The 19143-nt window shown below is 46.5% G+C and overlaps 1 protein-coding gene across 2 annotated transcripts in view; it reads right to left on the bottom strand.

Annotated features, from left to right (window-relative positions):
* KCP (kielin cysteine rich BMP regulator) overlaps positions 1–19143 on the bottom strand; it is a 97187-nt gene that overhangs the window by 55557 nt on the left and 22487 nt on the right. For both annotated transcript variants that reach the window (XM_072147546.1, XM_072147545.1), the window contains exons 7-9: positions 1289–1385; positions 777–844; positions 427–597 (exon numbers count right to left, since the gene is read on the bottom strand). In XM_072147546.1, coding sequence (XP_072003647.1) covers positions 427–597; positions 777–844; positions 1289–1385 — 336 coding nt within the window. The remainder of the gene's footprint in view (positions 1–426; positions 598–776; positions 845–1288; positions 1386–19143) is intronic.

A 19143-nucleotide genomic window follows, 5' to 3' on the forward strand; every position in this document is an offset into this window, starting at 1 on the left:
AAGTCCCCTATAGTGTCAGGGTCAATTATTGGATGTTTTAGATGCTATCTAGCTTCATTCTGTCACTCTGTCATGGCCATGCTGTTGCCCATAATTTTGGCATAATGGTGCGATTAAGCAGCCTCAGAGGCATCCATGCATGCTGCCCCTGCTGTTTCCTGTCCATTTCCGTGGTGTTTCCATCCTTTTCTGAGGTTCCCAGGTGTTTGGCCAAGCTTCCCTGTGCAGAGCCTTGGTCCCCTTGAAAAATGCTCGAGTCTCCCATTGACTTCAATGGGGCTCGTTATTCGAGACGAGCACTCGAGCATCGGGAAAAGTTCGTCTCGAATAACGAGTACCCGAGCATTTTAGTGCTCGCTCATCTCTAATACTAAACCATTAATTAAAATAAAGAAAAACCAAAGATAAAAATAATTTTACACTTACTTTACATGTGCAGGTGGTGCACAGATCTGGCTGGAAGCGTTCTCCATTCCTTAGAATCTGCCCATGGTACTGGCAGCTAACACATTCTGGGCAACAATTTCCGGGTGCAGTGAATGGATGTTCACAAGTAACTGTGTCACATATGGCAGAAATGCACTTCACAGATCCTCCCTGTGAATCAATAATTTATTAGATGGCTACAAGTGTGTACATAAAATTGACAAAAAGATGTATAGCCATATATTGGGGCATGCCCAGAACTAGGAAATTTGTGTAATTCTGTAAATATTATTTTGAATATCCTTTAAAAATAGATATTCAAAGACAAACAACCTCTCTCTATGTGTTACCTGACAAGTACAGCTTATACATGAATCCTTCTTCCATGTTTCTCCATCCAGGTGACCATCAGTGCAGCCTAAAGTGAAAGTTTTCCAACTGTCAATCCTCTATTTTAAAAGCTTTACATTTGTCATGAAATGTATGCAAAGGGAAATTCCACAGCAAAGTAAATGAACCCTATCCATTTCCTAGTTTAGTATATGAGTTCCTATTTAATGAAGACTATTGTTACTCATACAAAGTAGATAGGTTATGTGGTGTTCTTGACTATCTACGGATAAGAGGAGATAAGTGTTGAGCAGTTGGTTTACAACCATTTGATCCTTTTATTTCTCAGGAGATAAGCGGCTGCCAGCAATGGCTGCCAGCGTCTTTCTCCCATCCCATTGATCATGCATGCACTGCTTGGCTAAGCTGTACGTACACGTGTATGGGGAAGTAAGCCAGGAACAGCTATTGACTGATATTATAGATGCAATAATAAATTTACTCTGCCAGCATTGAAGCCGACATTACCCACCTCTGACGCAGCGAGGGCAACATTCTCCAGGGGGGGTCACTGGATGAGTACAGTCTATTGGTGGACAAGTCTTTTCAATGCACATTACTTCTCCATTCTAGAGGTAAAACAAACAAAAATCCATTATGCTAAACTATATGAAAGGTGACATTAATCATCGTTAGAACCTGCCAGCTGAAGTTAACCGAATAAACCATTAGTAGTACCTTATCAAGTAGATTAAAGCCTTCCGGATACTGATTTTTTTATGGCCCAGCATGGCGGCATCAGGATGTGCAGATGTATCACCCTCCACTTGCAATGGCAATGTACTGTGTATAAACCTTTAATTGTTATATGTTTAATAAAGCAGAGGGCCGGCCTACCAAGGTGAGAGAGCAGCACAGGATTATGGGAAGAAGAAGGGAGGAGTTAAGTAGTAGTCAGTTGGAAGCAAGATGACCTAGAGGCGACAGGCAGGAGAGCCTAGGGGCTCCGAGGAGCGAGGCCAAAGCAGAGGCTGAGTGAGTTAGCACAGCTAGCAAGGTGCAGTGCAGCTGAGGAGCACATTGAGGAGGATAGCTCACCAAGGTGGCCGGTGTCCCTACAGATCAAGTTCAAGTGTGGAGTCGTTTCTTTAGGCGCCACCATTACCACAAGCCAAGTGACCTCCTCCTCCATTCCTTCCCAGAGAGCAAGTCCTAGTCAGGAAGGATTCGTTCTCCTTTCAGTATAGAACCTCGGTCTAAGGGGAAGGGGCGCCACACAGATATGTCACTAGCCAGCTTTACTGAAGGATGCAGGGACGTTACTGATAGTGAAGGAACAGCCTGGGGTGGGGGAAAGCTTCACTTCAGTGATGAACTTTCCACTTTCTAATTGGGGAAGGGGGATGAATCGCTATTCAGTCTGGCTTTCTGGCTGTCATTTTGCGACTTTTTAGGTACAAGGCAGCAACTTGCAACTTACAGATGCACTGAAAAAAAAAGTCTGAAATATTGCACAGCAGTATATCGTATAGGAAAAGTTGTACATTGTTCCCTTGTACCTGGAGAAGTCACAAAAAGAAAGCAAGAGAATTGCTAAATCCCAAGTTTATGCAGCTAATTCCCATTTAATAGTTGATTTTCAGTATATGCTGAGCTATAAAAGGAAGATCTGAAAGTTGTTAAAATGCTTAAAAAGGTATTTGTAGTGGTACATTAGTTTTTGCTTACAGGTTCCCTTCTACGTCTAACAGCAGTTGTCTAAAAAAACAACATAAAACTCATTTCGCAGGTTGCCCCAAACGCCTGGGGTGGGGTCGACCTGATTGCATCTGCATTTCCAGTGAAACACATGCGATTAGCAACAAGCACCCTCTGTATTGCATTGCGCACATGTGTATACACATACTCAAAGAAGAGTTCAAAATAACACCACCTATACAATGTTGAGGGTGCGTTAACAAGTACAGTTTTTCAGATGCAGTTTTCGATGTCCAAACCAGTAATGGAGTAAAAAAAGAGGAGTAGTACCTCTCAATGATATGTTCTTAACTAGAGATGAGCGAACATAATCGTCCGAGCTTGATGCTCGTTCGAGCATTAGCGTACTCGAAACTGCTCGTTGCTCGGACGAATGCTTTGCCCGCTCGAGAAAATGGCATCTCCCGCCGTTTTGCTTTTTGGCGGCCAGAAACAGAGCCAATCACAAGCCAGGAGACTCTGCACTCCACCCAGCATGACGTGGTACCCTTACACGTCGATAGCAGTGGTTGGCTGGCCTGATCAGGTGACCCTGGAATAGACTAGCCCCTGCCCGCGCTGCTCGGATCATTCTCTGTCTGGATGCCGCTAGGGAGAGAGCTTCTGCTGGTCAGGGAAAGCGTTAGGGTGTTCTATTAGAATAGTGTTAGGCAGGAGTGATTCTACAAGAACCCAACAGCCCTTCTTAGGGCTACAATAACGTTTTATTTTCCTTTTTTTTGGTTTGCTTGTGGCTGGGCTTGCTGCTATTAGTAGTGCAGCTAGTACCATATTGTGAGTAATTTGCAGGGAGACTTGTGTTTAGCTCTTAGTGACACACATATCCACCTCAAACACCGAAGTGGGACAATTTATTAGGGGTTTGATTTGAATTAGGCAGAGTCTGCTGATTTATTTTTTTTTTACGTTTATTTCTTTTTAGAACTCACAGTAATCTGCCAAAGCAGTGTGCTTTGAGTGTGGGCTAGAAAATAGCCATAGGATAACCCCAACGGCTTATTTAGGCCTACAATAGCGTTATATTTTTTTTTTGGTTTGCTTGTGGCTGGGCTTGCTGGCATTAGTAGTGCAGCTAGTACCATATTGTGAGGAATTTGCAGGGGGACTTGCGACCGTTGTGTTTAGCTCTTAGTGACACACATATCCACCTCAAACACCGAAGTGGGACAATTTATTAGGGGTTTGATTTGAATTACGCCGAGTCTGCTGATTTATTTTTTTTTACGTTTATTTATCTTATAACTCAAAGTCATCTGGCACAGCACAAAATCCAGTTGTGTGCTGTCAGTGTAGGTTAGAAACTAGCCATAGCAATAGGATAGCATCGTTTGGCCAAAAAAAAAAAAAAAAAAAAAAAAAAAAAAAAAAAATTTGAAGATTACACTTTAATTTTGAAAATGTTTAACCCGAGGGCTAGGGGTAGAGGACGAGGGCGTGGACGTGGGCGTCCAACTACTGCAGGGGTCAGATGCCGTGGTCCTGGGCGGGGTGAGACCACCTGCTTATGAGGGAGCAGGGGAACGCCGCAGAGCTACACTCTCTAGGTTCATCATGTCTCAAGTTACTGGGACTCGTGGTAGAGCACTGTTGAGGCCAGAACAGTGCGAAGAGGTGATGTTGTGGATTGCGGACAATGCTTCTAGCCATTTGTCCACCAGTCAGTCTTCCACGCAGTTCACCAATGTCACCGAAATCAGCACTCCTCCAGCTCCTCCACCTCAGCCTCCTTCCCCCCAGTCAGCCCCCTCCCAGCAAAATTTGGCATTTGAACCGGCATACTCTGAGGAACTGTTTTCTGGACCCTTCCCACAGTCACAAACCACTTGTCCGGTTGCTGCTGAGCAATTTTCCGATGCCCAGGTTTTCCACCGGTCGCAGTCTGTGGGTGATGATGACATTATTGACGTAGTGGAAGAAGTGTGTAAAGAGGTGTCGGACGATGAGGAGACACGGTTGTCAGACAGTGGTGAACCTGAAGCCAGGCATGGTTGTGTGTGACAACGGCCGTAACCTGGTGGCGGCTCTGCAACTCGGCAGACTGACACATGTGCCATGCCTGGCCCATGTGTTAAATCTCATAGTTCAGCGTTTCCTCAAGACATACCCCAATCTGTCTGATTTGCTCACGAAGGTGCGCCGCATCTGTGCGCATTTCAGGAAGTCCAGCACAGATGCTGCCACTCTTAGGGCAGCGCCGCCTCCAACTGCCCGCTCACCGAATGTTGTGCGACGTGCCCACGAGGTGGAATTCAACACTGACCATGTTATCCAGAGTTTACCAGCAGCGCCGAGCGATTGTAGACTGCCAGATGTCAACTTCCACCAGAACTGGTAGTCAGGTCAGTCAGCTTCCTCAAGTCTACAATGAGGAGTGGACGTGGATGTCTGATATCTGTCAGGTGCTGAGTAACTTTGAGGAGTCAACACAGATGGTCAGTGGCGATGCCGCCATCATCAGCCTCACCATCCCGCTGCTTGGCCTGTTGAAAAACTCTCTGATCAGCATGAAGTCGGAAGCTTTGCGCTCGTCACAAGAGACGGGGGAAGAAGATTCCCTTGTTGATAGCCAAAGCCCCCTTAGGTCTGTTTCCCAGCGCATATCGGAGGAGGTGGAGGTGGAGGAGGATGAGGAGGAAGAGGAGGAGAATGTTGGCGAGACAGAAGAGGGGACCATTGTTGAGTCCTTCACTGTTCAGCGCGTATGGGCAGAAGAAGAGGAGTTGGAGGAGGAGGAAATGGGCAGTCAGGCCAGTGAGGGGAGTGAATTCTTGCGCGTTGGAACTCTGGCGCATATGGCAGATTTCATGCTAGGCTGCCTATCCCGTGACCCTCGCGTTCAAAGAATTTATTCCAGCACCGATTACTGGGTATTCACTCTCCTGGACCCACGGTACAAGCAAAATCTTTCCATTCTCATCCCTGGAGAGGAAAGGAGTGTCAGAATGCATGAATACCAGCAGGCCCTGGTGCACAAGCTGAAACAGTATTTCCCTTCTGACAGCGCTAGAGTAGGGCTGATCTTTACAGAAAGATGGCGAGGGAGTACGTAGCTGACCATACCATCGTCCTGAATGATCACACAGCTCCCTACAACTACTGGGTTTCAAAGCTGGACATGTGGCACGAACTGGCGCTGTACGCCTTGGAGGTTCTTGTCTGCCCTGCCGCTAACGTGTTGTCCGAGCGGGTTTTTAGTGCAGCTGGTGGCATCATCACCAATAAGCGTACACGCCTGTCGACTGACAGCGCTGACAGGCTGACGCTTATCAAGATGAATAAAGCCTGGATTTCTCCGGATTTTCATTCTCCACCAGGTGAAAGAAGCTCAACCTGAATAATGTATGCACTCCTCCTCCTCATTGTCCTCCTTCTCCTCCTCTTTGTACACTAAAGCATAGGAAACTGGCTATTTTTTGCCAGGGCCAACTGGCTCTAGCTATAGTACTCTATGTATTTAATTTTTCTGGAGGGCCACCTACCCGGTCCTCTGTTTTAAGCAATTTTTGGGAGTGCCACATACAGGCACTCAATCTATTTAATTTTTCTGGAGGACCACCTACCTGCTCCTCTGGTTTGAAAACTTTTTTGGACTGCCACATACAGGCACTATCCAAATTAAATTGTCTCCATAGCAGCCTCCACATGTCATCTTTTTAGCTGGCTCCACACGTTGTCTCCATTGCTACCTCCACACGTCATCGCCATAGCTGCCTCTAAAAGTCTTCAATATAGCTGCCTCCATACATGGTCTCCTTATCAAACGAACTGTGTCAGGCAGAATTTTGGGTTGTTTTCATGGATTCCACATCAAACTTGTTAACTTTGTCGCCACCCTGCTGTGTAATCCACAAAATATACTGGCAAACTTTTATCATTTACCGATATTATTTCAGCGCTTCTTGCGCATCTGTTTACATTCTCCTCACCCGCCATATCTCAAACTTATAAGAACGCTACTACACTTGATCTTATACAAAAGGTTCTTAGAAGTGCTGTTTGGGGAGTAGCCTAGAGACAGGGGCTTGGATTGGCGAAAGCTCGCCTGGCAGCGGAGCGCCAGCTCCATCCCAAGATCCAACTAACATAGTTTTAACTGCAGCACCTTTAATCTACTACTAGTTCACTGCCTCCATACATCGTCCCCTTATCAGACAAGCTGTGTCAGGCAGAATTTTCGGTTGTTTTCATGGATTCCACATCAAACTTGTTAACTTTGTTGCCACCCTGCTGTGTAATCCACAAGATATACTGGCAAACTTTTATCATTTACCGATATTATTTCAGCGCTTCTTGCGCATCTGTTTACATTCCCCTCACCCGCCATATCCTGAACTTATAAGTACGCTACTACACTTGATCTTATACAAAAGGTTCTTAGAAGTGCTGTTTGGGGAGTAGCCTAGAGACAGGGGCTTGGATTGGCGAAAGCTCGCCTGGCAGCGGAGCGCCAGCTCCATCTCAAGATCCAACTAACATAGTTTTAACTGCAGCACCTTTAATTTACTACTAGTTCACTGCCTCCATACATCGTCCCCTTATCAAACGAGCTGTGTCAGGCAGAATTTTCAGGTGTTTCACCAGATACATAGTGGAACTCGGCCCATCTGTCGCCGCCATGCTGGAGACCTGAAGTTCCAATCATAGCAGTGCAATATGGATGCCCCATACTGTCGCTCTTAATCATGGAAGTCGTCTCCATGGCTGCCTCCACATGTCGTCCCCTTATCAAAAGAGCTGTGTCAGGCGCATTTTTCGGGTGTTTCACCAGATACGTTATGGAACTTGGTCACTATGTCGCCACCATGCTGTGTTATCGACTAAATATACCGTCAACCTTTTGTTCACAAAGGAAATCATTTCACCTCCTTTGGTGAAACCTGAGTGCATTTAGGGTTTGTCGCCATGAGACTCTCTAGCCTGCCACTGCTGCCGCTGCCTCTGCATGCTGTCCCCTATAGTGTCAGGGTCAATTATTGCATGTTTTAGATGCTATATAGCCTCATTCGGTCACTCTGTCATGGCCATGCTGTTGCCCATAATTTTTGCATAATGGTGCGATTAAGCAGCCTCAGAGGCATCCATGCATGCTGCCCCTGCTGTTTCCTGTCCATTTCCGTGGTGTTTCCATCCTTTTCTGAGGTTCCCAGGTGTTTGGCCAAGCTTCCCTGTGCAGAGCCTTGGTCCCCTTGAAAAATGCTCGAGTCTCCCATTGACTTCAATGGGGCTCGTTATTCGAGACGAGCACTCGAGCATCGGGAAAAGTTCATCTCGAATAACGAGTACCCGAGCATTTTAGTGCTCGCTCATCTCTATTCGAGCATTAGCGTACTCGAAACTGCTCGTTGCTCGGACGAATACTTCGCCCGCTCGAGAAAATGGCAGCTCCCGCCGTTTTGCTTTTTGGCGGCCAGAAACAGAGCCAATCACAAGCCAGGAGACTCTGCACTCCACCCAGCATGACGTGGTACCCTTACACGTCGATAGCAGTGGTTGGCTGGCCAGATCAGGTGACCCTGGGATAGACTAGCCGCTGCCCGCGCTGCTCGGATCATTCTGTGTCTGGATGCCGCTAGGGAGAGAGCTGCTGCTGGTCAGGGAAAGCGTTAGGGTGTTCTATTAGAATAGTGTTAGGCAGGAGTGATTCAACAAGAACCCAACAGCCCTTCTCAGGGCTACAATAACGTTATACTTTTTTTTTTTTGTTTGCTTGTGGCTGGGCTTGCTGGCACTAGTAGTGCAGCTAGTACCATATTGTGAGGAATTTGCAGGGGGACTTGCTACCGTTGTGTTTAGCTCTTAGTGACACACATATCCACCTCAAACACCAAAGTGGGAAAATTTATTAGGGGTTTGATTTCAATTAGGCACAGTCTGCCATTTACTTTTTATTTTACTTTTATTTTTTCATAACTCAGCATCATCTCATCATCTCATCAGTGTGCTTTCATACTTGGCTAGAAAATAGCCATAGGAGAATCCAAACGGCTTACTTACGCCTACAGTAGCGTTATATATATTTGATTTCTGGTTGATCTGCTGGTGGCTGTCCTTGCTGCAGTGCATCTACTAGCAAATTGTGAGCAATTTGTAGTGAGAGTTGCGACCGCTGTGTTTTGCGCTTAGTGACGCACATATCCATCGCAAAGACCGAAGTGGGAAAATTTATTAGGGGTTGGATTTCAATTAGGCACAGTCTGCCATTTCCTTTTTTATTTTACGTTTATTTTTTTAATAACTCAGCGTCATCTCATCATCTCATCAGTGTGCTTTCATACTTGGCTAGAAAATAGCCATAGGAGAATCCAAACGGCTTACTTACGCCTACAGTAGCGTTATATATATTTGATTTTTGGTTGATCTGCTGGTGGCTGTCCTTGCTGCAGTGCATCTACTAGCAAATTGTGAGCAATTTGTAGTGAGAGTTGCGACCGCTGTGTTTTGCGCTTAGTGACGCACATATCCATCGCAAAAGACCGAAGTGGGAAAATTTATTAGGGGTTGGATTTCAATTAGGCACAGTCTGCCATTTCCTTTTTTATTTTACGTTTATTTTTTTAATAACTCAGCGTCATCTCATCATCTCATCAGTGTGCTTTCATACTTGGCTAGAAAATAGCCATAGGAGAATCCAAACGGCTTACTTACGCCTACAGTAGCGTTATATATATTTGATTTCTGGTTGATCTGCTGGTGGCTGTCCTTGCTGCAGTGCATCTACTAGCAAATTGTGAGCAATTTGTAGTGAGAGTTGCGACCGCTGTGTTTTGCGTTTAGTGACGCACATATCCATCGCAAAAGACCGAAGTGGGAAAATTTATTAGGGGTTGGATTTCAATTAGGCACAGTCTGCCATTTCCTTTTTTATTTTACGTTTATTTTTTTAATAACTCAGCGTCATCTCATCATCTCATCAGTGTGCTTTCATACTTGGCTAGAAAATAGCCATAGGAGAATCCAAACGGCTTACTTACGCCTACAGTAGCGTTATATATATTTGATTTCTGGTTGATCTGCTGGTGGCTGTCCTTGCTGCAGTGCATCTACTAGCAAATTGTGAGCAATTTGTAGTGAGAGTTGCGACCGCTGTGTTTTGCGTTAAGTGACGCACATATCCATCGCAAAGACCGAAGTGGGAAAATTTATTAGGGGTTGGATTTCAATTAGGCACAGTCTGCCATTTCCTTTTTTATTTTACGTTTATTTTTTTAATAACTCAGCGTCATCTCATCTGGCATAGCAGTGTGCTTTCATAATTGGCTAGAAAATAGCCATAGCAATAGGATAGCATCGTTTGGTTTTAAAAACTAAAAAACACAAAAAAAAAAACACAAAAAAAAGTAAAAAAAAAATTAAAGTTATAACTCTCATTTTCAAAATGTTTAACCCGAGGGCTAGGGGTAGAGGACGAGGGCGGGGACGTGGGCGTCCAACTACTGCAGGGGTCAGAGGCCGTGGTCCTGGGCGGGGTGAGACACCACCTGCTTATGAGGGAGCAGGGGAACGCCGCAGAGCTACACTCCCTAGGTTCATGTCTGAAGTTACTGGGACTCGTGGTAGAGCACTGTTGAGGCCAGAACAGTGCGAACAGGTGATGTCGTGGATTGCCGACAATGCTTCGAGCAATTTGTCCACCAGTCAGTCTTCCACGCAGTCCACCCATGTCACCGAAATCGGCACTCCTCCAGCTCCTGCACCTCAGCCTCCTCCCCCCCAGTCTGCCCCCTCCCAGCAAAATTTGCCATTTGAACCGGCATACTCTGAGGAACTGTTTTCTGGACCCTTCCCACAGTCACAAACCACTTGTCCGGTTGCTGCTGAGCAATTTTCCGATGCCCAGGTTTTCCACCAGTCGCAGTCTGTGGGTGATGATGACCTTCTTGACGTAGTGGAAGAAGTGTGTAAAGAGGTGTCCGACGATGAGGAGACACGGTTGTCAGACAGTGGGGAAGTTGTTGTCAGGGCAGGAAGTCCGAGGGGGGAGCAGACTGAGGGATCGGAGGATGATGAGGTGACAGACCCAAGCTGGGTTGATAGGCCGGGTGAACACAGTGCTTCTGAGACGGAGGAGAGTCCTCGACCAGAACAGGTTGGAAGAGGCAGTGGTGGGGCCAGACGGAGAGGCAGGGCCAGACCTGGTGCATCAGCGCCAAATGTGTCAACTAGTGAAGCTCCCGTGGCGAGGGCTCCTGCGGCGAGGGCTAGATTTTCAGAAATCTGGAGGTTCTTTAAGGAAACACCGGATGACCGACGGACTGTGGTGTGCAACATTTGCCAAACCAGGATCAGCAGGGGTTCCACCACTAATAGCTTAACTACCACCAGTATGCGCAGGCATATGAATGCTAAACACCCCACTCAGTGGCAACAAGCCCGTTCACCTCCGGCCGTGCACACCACTGCTCCTTCCCCTGTGTCAGCTGATAGTCAGCCCCCTGCCCAGGACCCTGCCACAAAAACCCCATCGTCGCCTCCACGATCCTCCACAGCATCCACCAGCGTTCAGCTCTCCATACCCCAGACGCTGGAGCGGAAACGCAAATATAGTGCAACCCACCCGCACGCCCAAGCCCTTAATGTCCACATCTCTAGATTGCTTAGCCTGGAGATGCTGCCCTATAGGCTAGTAGAGACCGAGGCCTTTCGCAACCTCATGGCGGCGGCCGCCCCTCGGTATTTGGTCCCCAGCCGCCACTACTTTTCCCGATGTGCCGTCCCAGCCCTGCACCAGCACGTGTCAGACAACATCATCCGTACCCTGACCAACGCCGTTTCTGACAAGGTCCACCTGACCACGGACACGTGGATGAGTGCTGCCGGGCAGGGCCACTATATATCGCTGACGGCACATTGGGTTAACTTGGTGGAGGCTGGGACCGAGTCTGACCCTGCGGCTGGTCATATACTGCCGACGCCGAGGATTGCGGGGCCTACCTCGGTCCAGGTGTTTCAGGCCTACTATGCCTCCTCCTCCTCCCACCCCTCCTCCACCTCCTCCTCCGAACTACCATCCGTGGGCATGGCGCCATCAGTCGGTAGCTCTAGGCACAGCAGCAGTGCCTTCGCTAAGCGACAGCAGGCGGTGCTCAAACTGCTGAGCCTAGGCGATAAAAGGCACACCGCCCAAGAACTATTACAGGGCATCACGGCGCAGACTGATCTGTGGCTGGCACCGCTGAACCTGAAGCCAGGCATGGTTATGTGTGACAACGGCCGTAACCTGGTGGCGGCTCTGCAACTCGGCAGACTGACACATGTGCCATGCCTGGCCCATGTGTTAAATCTGATAGTTCAGCGTTTCCTCAAGACATACCCCAATCTGTCTGATTTGCTCACGAAGGTGCGCCGCATCTGTGCGCATTTCAGGAAGTCCAGCACAGATGCTGCCACTCTCAGGGCAGCGCAGCGCCGCCTCCAACTGCCCGCTCACCGACTGTTGTGCGACGTGCCCACGAGGTGGAATTCAACACTGACCATGTTATCCAGAGTTTACCAGCAGCGCCGAGCGATTGTAGACTGCCAGATGTCAACTTCCACCAGAACTGGTAGTCAGGTCAGTCAGCTTCCTCAAGTCTACAATGAGGAGTGGACGTGGATGTCTGATATCTGTCAGGTGCTGAGTAACTTTGAGGAGTCAACACAGATGGTCAGTGGCGATGCCGCCATCATCAGCCTCACCATCCCGCTGCTTGGCCTGTTGAAAAACTCTCTGATCAGCATGAAGTCGGAAGCTTTGCGCTCGTCACAAGAGACGGGGGAAGAAGATTCCCTTGTTGATAGCCAAAGCCCCCTTAGGTCTGTTTCCCAGCGCATATCGGAGGAGGTGGAGGTGGAGGAGGATGAGGAGGAAGAGGAGGAGAATGTTGGCGAGACACAAGAGGGGACCATTGTTGAGTCCTTCACTGTTCAGCGTGTATGGGCAGAAGAAGAGGAGTTGGAGGAGTTGGAGGAGGAGGAAATGGACAGTCAGGCCAGTGAGGGGAGTGAATTCTTACGCGTTGGTACTCTGGCGCATATGGCAGATTTCATACTAGGCTGCCTATCCCGTGACCCTCGCATTCAAAGAATTTATTCCAGCACCGATTACTGGGTGTTCACTCTCCTGGACCCACGGTACAAGCAAAATCTTTCCACTCTCATCCCTCGAGAGGAAAGGAGTGTGAGAATGCATGAATACCAGCAGGCCCTGGTGCACAAGCTGAAACAGTATTTCCCTTCTGACAGCGCTAGCGGCAGAGTGCGTAGTTCTGCGGGACAAGTAGCGAGGGAGAGTAGGCGAGCAGGCAGCTTGTCCAGCACTGGCAAGGGTACGCTTTACAAGGCTTTTGCCAGCTTTATGTCACCCAAGCAAGACACTGTCACCTGTCCCCAGTCTCGGCAGAGTAGGGCTGATCTTTACAGAAAGATGGTGAGGGAGTACGTAGCTGACCATACCATCGTCCTAAATGATCACACAGCTCCCTACAACTACTGGGTTTCAAAGCTGGACATGTGGCACGAACTGGCGCTGTACGCCTTGGAGGTTCTTGCCTGCCCTGCCGCTAGCGCCTTGTCCGAGCGGGTTTTCAGTGCAGCTGGTGGCATCATCACCGATAAGCGTACACGCCTGTCGACTGACAGCGCTGACAGGCTGACGCTTATTAAGATGAATAAAGCCTGGATTTCTCATAATTTCCAATCTCCACCAGGTGAAGGAAGCTCAACCTGAATAATTTATCCACTCCTCCTCCTCCTCATTTTCCTCCTTCTCCTCCTCTTTGTACAGTAAAGCAGAGGAAACTGGCTATTTTTTGACAGGGCCCACTGGCTCTAGCTATAGTACTTTATGCATTTAATTTTTCTGGAGGGCCACCGACCCGGTCCTCTGTTTTAAACAATTTTTGGGAGTGCCACATACAGGCACTCAAACTATTTCATTTTTCTGGATGGCCACCTACCTGCTCCTCTGGTTTGAAAACTTTTTTGGACTGCCACATACAGGCACTCAATCTATTTTATTTTTCTGGAGGGCCACCTACCTGCTCCTCTGGTTTGAAAACTTTTTTGGACTGCCACATACAGGCACTCAATCTATTTCATTTTTCTGGAGGGCCACCTACCTGCTCCTCTGGTTTGAAAACTTTTTTGGACTGCCACATACAGGCACTCAATCTATTCCATTTTTCTGGAGGGCCACCTACCTGCTCCTCTGGTTTAAAAACTTTTTTGGACTGCCACATACAGGCACTCAATCTATTCCATTTTTCTGGAGGGCCACCTACCTGCTCCTCTGGTTTGAAAACTTTTTTGGACTGCCACATACAGGCACTCAATCTATTCCATTTTTCTGGAGGGCCACCTACCTGCTCCTCTGGTTTGAAAACTTTTTTGGACTGCCACATACCGTCACTATCCAAATTAAATTGTCTCCATAGCAGCCTCCACACGTTGTCTCCATTGCTACCTCCAAAAGTCGTCCATATAGCTGCCTCCATACATCGTCCCTTTATCAAACGAGGTGTGTCAGGCAAAATTTGGGTTGTTTTCATGGATTCCACATGTTGTTAACTTTGTCGCCACCCAGCTGTGTTATCCACAAAATATACTGGCAAACTTTTATCATTTACCAATATTATTTCAGCGCTTCTTGCGCATCTGTTTACATTCCCCTCTCTCGCCATATCCCAAACTTATAAGAACGCTACTACACTTGATCTTATACAAAAGGTTCTTAGAAGTGCTGTTTGGGGAGTAGCCTAGAGACAGGGGCTTGGATTGGCGAAAGCTCGCCTGGAAGCGGAGCGCCAGCTCCATCCCAAGATCCAACTAACATAGTTTTAAGTGCAGCACCTTTAATCTACTACTAGTTCACTGCCTCCATAATAATAATAATAATAATCTTTATTTATATAGCGCCATCATATTCCGTAGCGCTTTCCAAATCATAGGAAACAAATACAAATGTAATGTAACAGAGCACAACATTTGTATGGAACAACAGGAGTGAGGTCCCTGCTCGCCAGAGCTTACGGTTTATGAAGATGATGGGGTAACACGAGGTAAAAGAATTTTTAATGGTCAAGCCATTCTTCTTAGGGAATAGAACAAAATATCATAAATGGAATTGCTGTCGCTTGAACCACTCAGCCGTCACCAGGTCCAGGGTGAATGGGACTGCATAGAAGTCTGGTGCCTGTTGGTTGCTGGATAACAGATGGGAGGACGACACAGGACGGGTTAGTAGAAGAGTTAAAACTTCATGCAGTTAATGAGTGTTATAGGCTTGCCTAAAGAAATGGGTTTTAAGAGCACGTTTGAAACTTTGGAGGTTAGGTATTAGTCTGATAGTCCGGGGCAGAGCATTCCATAGAATTGGTGCAGCTCTAGAGAAGTCTTGGAGACGCGAGTGGGAGGTCCGCACTAGGGTAGAGGTTGATCTAAGATCACTGGCGGATCTAAGAGCACGGGTTGGGCGATAGACTGAGATAAGAGAGGAGAGGTAGGGGGGTACAGCATTATACAGAGCTTTATGGATGAGGGTTATTATTTTAAACTGTATTCGAAAGGAGACTGGCAGCCAGAGCAGCGACTGGCATGAACTGTAGGCATACATGGTCCCCTTATCAAACAAGCTGTGTCAGGCAGAATTTTGGGTTGTTTTCATGGCTTCCACAACAAACTTGTTAACTTTGTCGCCACCCTGCTGTGTAATCCACAAAATATACTGGCAAACTTTTATCATTTACCAATATTATTTCAGCGCTTCTTGCGCATCTGTTTCCATTCCCCTCACCCGCCATATCCTAAAATTATAAGAACGCTATTACACTTGATCTTATACAAAAGGTTCTTAGAAGTGCTGTTTGGGGAGTAGCCTAGAGACAGGGGCTTGGATTGGCGAAAGCTCGCCTGGCAGCGGAGAGCCAGCTCCATGCCAAGATCCAACTAACATAGTTTTAACTGCAGCACCTTTAATCTACTACTAGTTCACTGCCTCCATACATGGTCCCCTTATCAAACGAGCTGTGTCAGGCAGAATTTTGGGTTGTTTTCATGGCTTCCATGTTAACTTTGTCGCCACCCTGCTGTGTAATCCACAAAATATACTGGCAAACTTTTATCATGTACCGATATTATTTGAGCGCTTCTTGCTCACCTCCTTTGGTTCCTCTCTGCCACCCATTGGTTTGAAGCCTGAGTCCATTTAGGGTATGTCGCCATGCCACTCTCTAGCCTGCCGCTGCTGCCGCTGCCTCTGCATGAAGTCCCCTATAGTGTCAGGGTCAATTATTGCATGTTTTAGATGCTATCTAGCTTCATTCTGTCACTCTGTCATGGCCATGCTGTTGCCCATAGTTTTGGCATAATGGTGCGATTAAGCAGCCTCAGAGGCATCCATGCATGCTGCCCCTGCTGTTTCCTGTCCATTTCCGTGGTGTTTCCATCCTTTTCTGAGGTTCCCAGGTGTTTGGCCAAGCTTCCCTGTGCAGAGCCTTGGTCCCCTTGAAAAATGCTCGAGTCTCCCATTGACTTCAATGGGGCTCGTTATTCGAGACAAGCACTCGAGCATCGGGAAAAGTTCGTCTCGAATAACGAGTACCCAAGCATTTTAGTGCTCGCTCATCTCTAATTCTTAACCATTATAATCCACGCCTGCTTTTGGCTTTGAAAACTGCATCTGAAAAACTAAACATGTAAAAGCACCCTGTCAGCAAAATAAGATTAGCAGCTGCAATGCATCATTCTGGAGTTTAGGTCATTTAACTCTCAAAACATTGCCTGGACTGCATACTATTATACCCACATCATAAAGGAGGGCATAGTTATGGCTTGAGATCTGTGAATGTAAGCAATTTATTATCTTTTTATTTTTATAAACCTAAGGCAATATTTACATACAATTGCTTTCAAGAATTCAAAAGTCAGACTAAAGAATCTGTTAGGATAGCATTTTCATTCCCCTCCCAAAAAAGCATCCAAAACAAATTTGAAAAGGGAATGTAAAAACATGTTTGTTATTCATTATGCTTGTGCCTTGCGTGTGTTTGTATGTTTCTTTTTAAAAGGTATTTATTATTCATCCAAAAAAACCCACAAATAATTTGTCTATTTTTAAACATTTTAAGGAATCAAATAGATTCATCCTAGAAGTTGTGAATAGTTATGGAGTCATAAGTCACATAGAACCCGCTTTAATTGTGGGCTATTGCTCTTTAGATGATATTGCCAATTATGTAACATAATTTAACACAAGAGCATTATAAGAAACAGATGTACTAGGGAAAACTATTCTACCTTGCATCACACAATAAAAATAGCAGTGTTGCTAGCAGTTAAAAATAAACAGAGACTAACATTTACAATTTAGTCAAAAAAGGATTTGAGCATATTGCATACATGCTTCACAGGCACAAGCTGTGCTCATAAACTATGGAGACTCCATTGTTGTTCCAAAGAGTTGCGGTTATTCTTGAATTTTAACCAGGTTGTCTGGGATAAGGAGTTTTTGTATAAATCTCAGGGGAGGTATAAAAATAACCATATACTCACCCTCACCAGCACATTGCCACACGTCAACAGTGTCATCAGCTTCTGCTGTCAACGCTGCATCACTGCTGAGGCTCTGTATAAAAAGACTGGCGCATGGAGGACGGCACCATGCTGAACCGGAGCACAGGAGAGGGTGAGCCAATCCTCAAAAAACGCATGACATACAGATGGCAAGGATAGTTTTTGCGGGCATTTGGCTTGGTAACAGATTCCAAACTGATGATATACAGTACACTAAAACAGACCATTGTTTGCAGACAGAAACAAGTACAAGAGTGTGAGCAGGTCAAGTGTGTGAGGCGCAAGTCAATCGGAACCGGGAGGGTCTTAGCCCGATGTTAACAAGCAGCACAACCAGAATGTGTGAAGACACATACACTCACCAGCCACTTTATTAGGTACACCTGTCCAACTGCTCGTTAACACTTAATTTCTAATCAGTCAATCACATGGCGGCAAGTCCATGCATTTAGGCATGTAGACATGGTCAAGACAATCTCCTGCAGTTCAAACCGAGCATCAGTATGGGGAAGAAAGGTGATTTGAGTGCCTTTGAACGTGGCATGGTTGTTGGTGCCAGAAGGGCTGGTCTGAGTATTTCAGAAATTGCTGATCTACTGGGATTTTCACACACAACCATCTCTAGGATTTACAGAGAATGGTCCAAAAAAGAAAAAACATCCAGTGAGCGGCAGTTCTGTGGGCAGAAATGCCTTGTTGATGCCAGAGGTCAGAGGAGAATGGGCAGATTGGTTCGAGCTGATAGAAAGGCAACAGTGACTCAAATCGCCACCCGTTACAACCAAGGTAGGCAGAAGAGCATCTCTGAACGCACAGTACGTCGAACTTTGAGGCAGATGGGCTACAGCAGCAGAAGACCACACCGGGTGTCACTCCTTTCAGCTAAGAACAGGAAACTGAGGCTACAATTTGCAGAAGCTCATCGAAATTGGACAGTAGAAGATTGGAAAAACGTTGCCTGGTCTGATGAGTCTTGATTTCAACAACGTGAAATTGTATCAACGGTTCAGGCTGGTGGTGGTGGTGTCATGGTGTGGGGAATATTTTCTTGGCACTCTTTGGGCCCCTTGGTACCAATTGAGCATCGTTGCAACGCCACAGCCTACCTGAGTATTGTTGCTGACCATGTCCATCCCTTTATGGCCACAATGTACCCAACATCTGATGGCTACTTTCAGCAGGATAATGCGCCATGTCATAAAGCTGGAATCATCTCAGACTGGTTTCTTGAACATGACAATGAGTTCACTGTACTCAAATGGCCTCCACAGTCACCAGATCTCAATCCAATAGAGCATCTTTGGGATGTGGTGGAACGGGAGATTCGCATCATGGATGTGCAGCCGACAAATCTGCGGCAACTGTGTGATGCCATCATGTCAATATGGACCAAAATCTCTGAGGAGCTTCCAGCACCTTGTTGAATCTATGCCACGAAGAATTGAGGCAGTTCTGAAGGCAAAAGGGGGTCCAACCCGTTACTAGCTTGGTGTACCTAATAAAGTGGCCGGTGAGTGTATACTTTCATAGGATACGTTTTGCATGATGAGCTTTAAATGTGTTTCAAAACTGCAATGAAAACGCAAAGTGTAAATGCAGCCTCTAGTTCATGGCCATGGCTCTGCCTGTTCACATTTGCGTTTCCATTGAAACGCATGTGATGGGTCACAAGCATCTGGTGTTCTGCATTATGTACATGAAAAGCCACCGCTCTGCGTGATATTACACTTATTTTATGCTTATATGCCAGAAAACTGGAGCAGAAGCACTGATAAATCTCCCCCAAATTGTTTTTGCATATGAAATGAGCAGGAGTTACTGCATGTCCCACAACTGTCTTGTGGTAATGAACGCTGAATGGAGGTGGTCAGGCAGGAAGGAATAGCACATGTCTGGCCACTGCTGGAAGAGTGTGGCTACATTTATGGGAAATTATCTTTACATACTGTATATACTCCTTTATAAGCCAAGTTTTTCAGCACAAGTTTTTTATGCACAAGTCAAGTAAAAAATAAAAAAACTTAATACTCACCCTTCGGTGTCCCGATCTTAAGGGCGAGGCTCCCGATCTTCGGCGCGGGT

The sequence above is a fragment of the Engystomops pustulosus genome, chromosome 4 (genome assembly GCF_040894005.1).
Source record: "Engystomops pustulosus chromosome 4, aEngPut4.maternal, whole genome shotgun sequence".
NCBI lineage: Eukaryota > Metazoa > Chordata > Amphibia > Anura > Leptodactylidae > Engystomops > Engystomops pustulosus.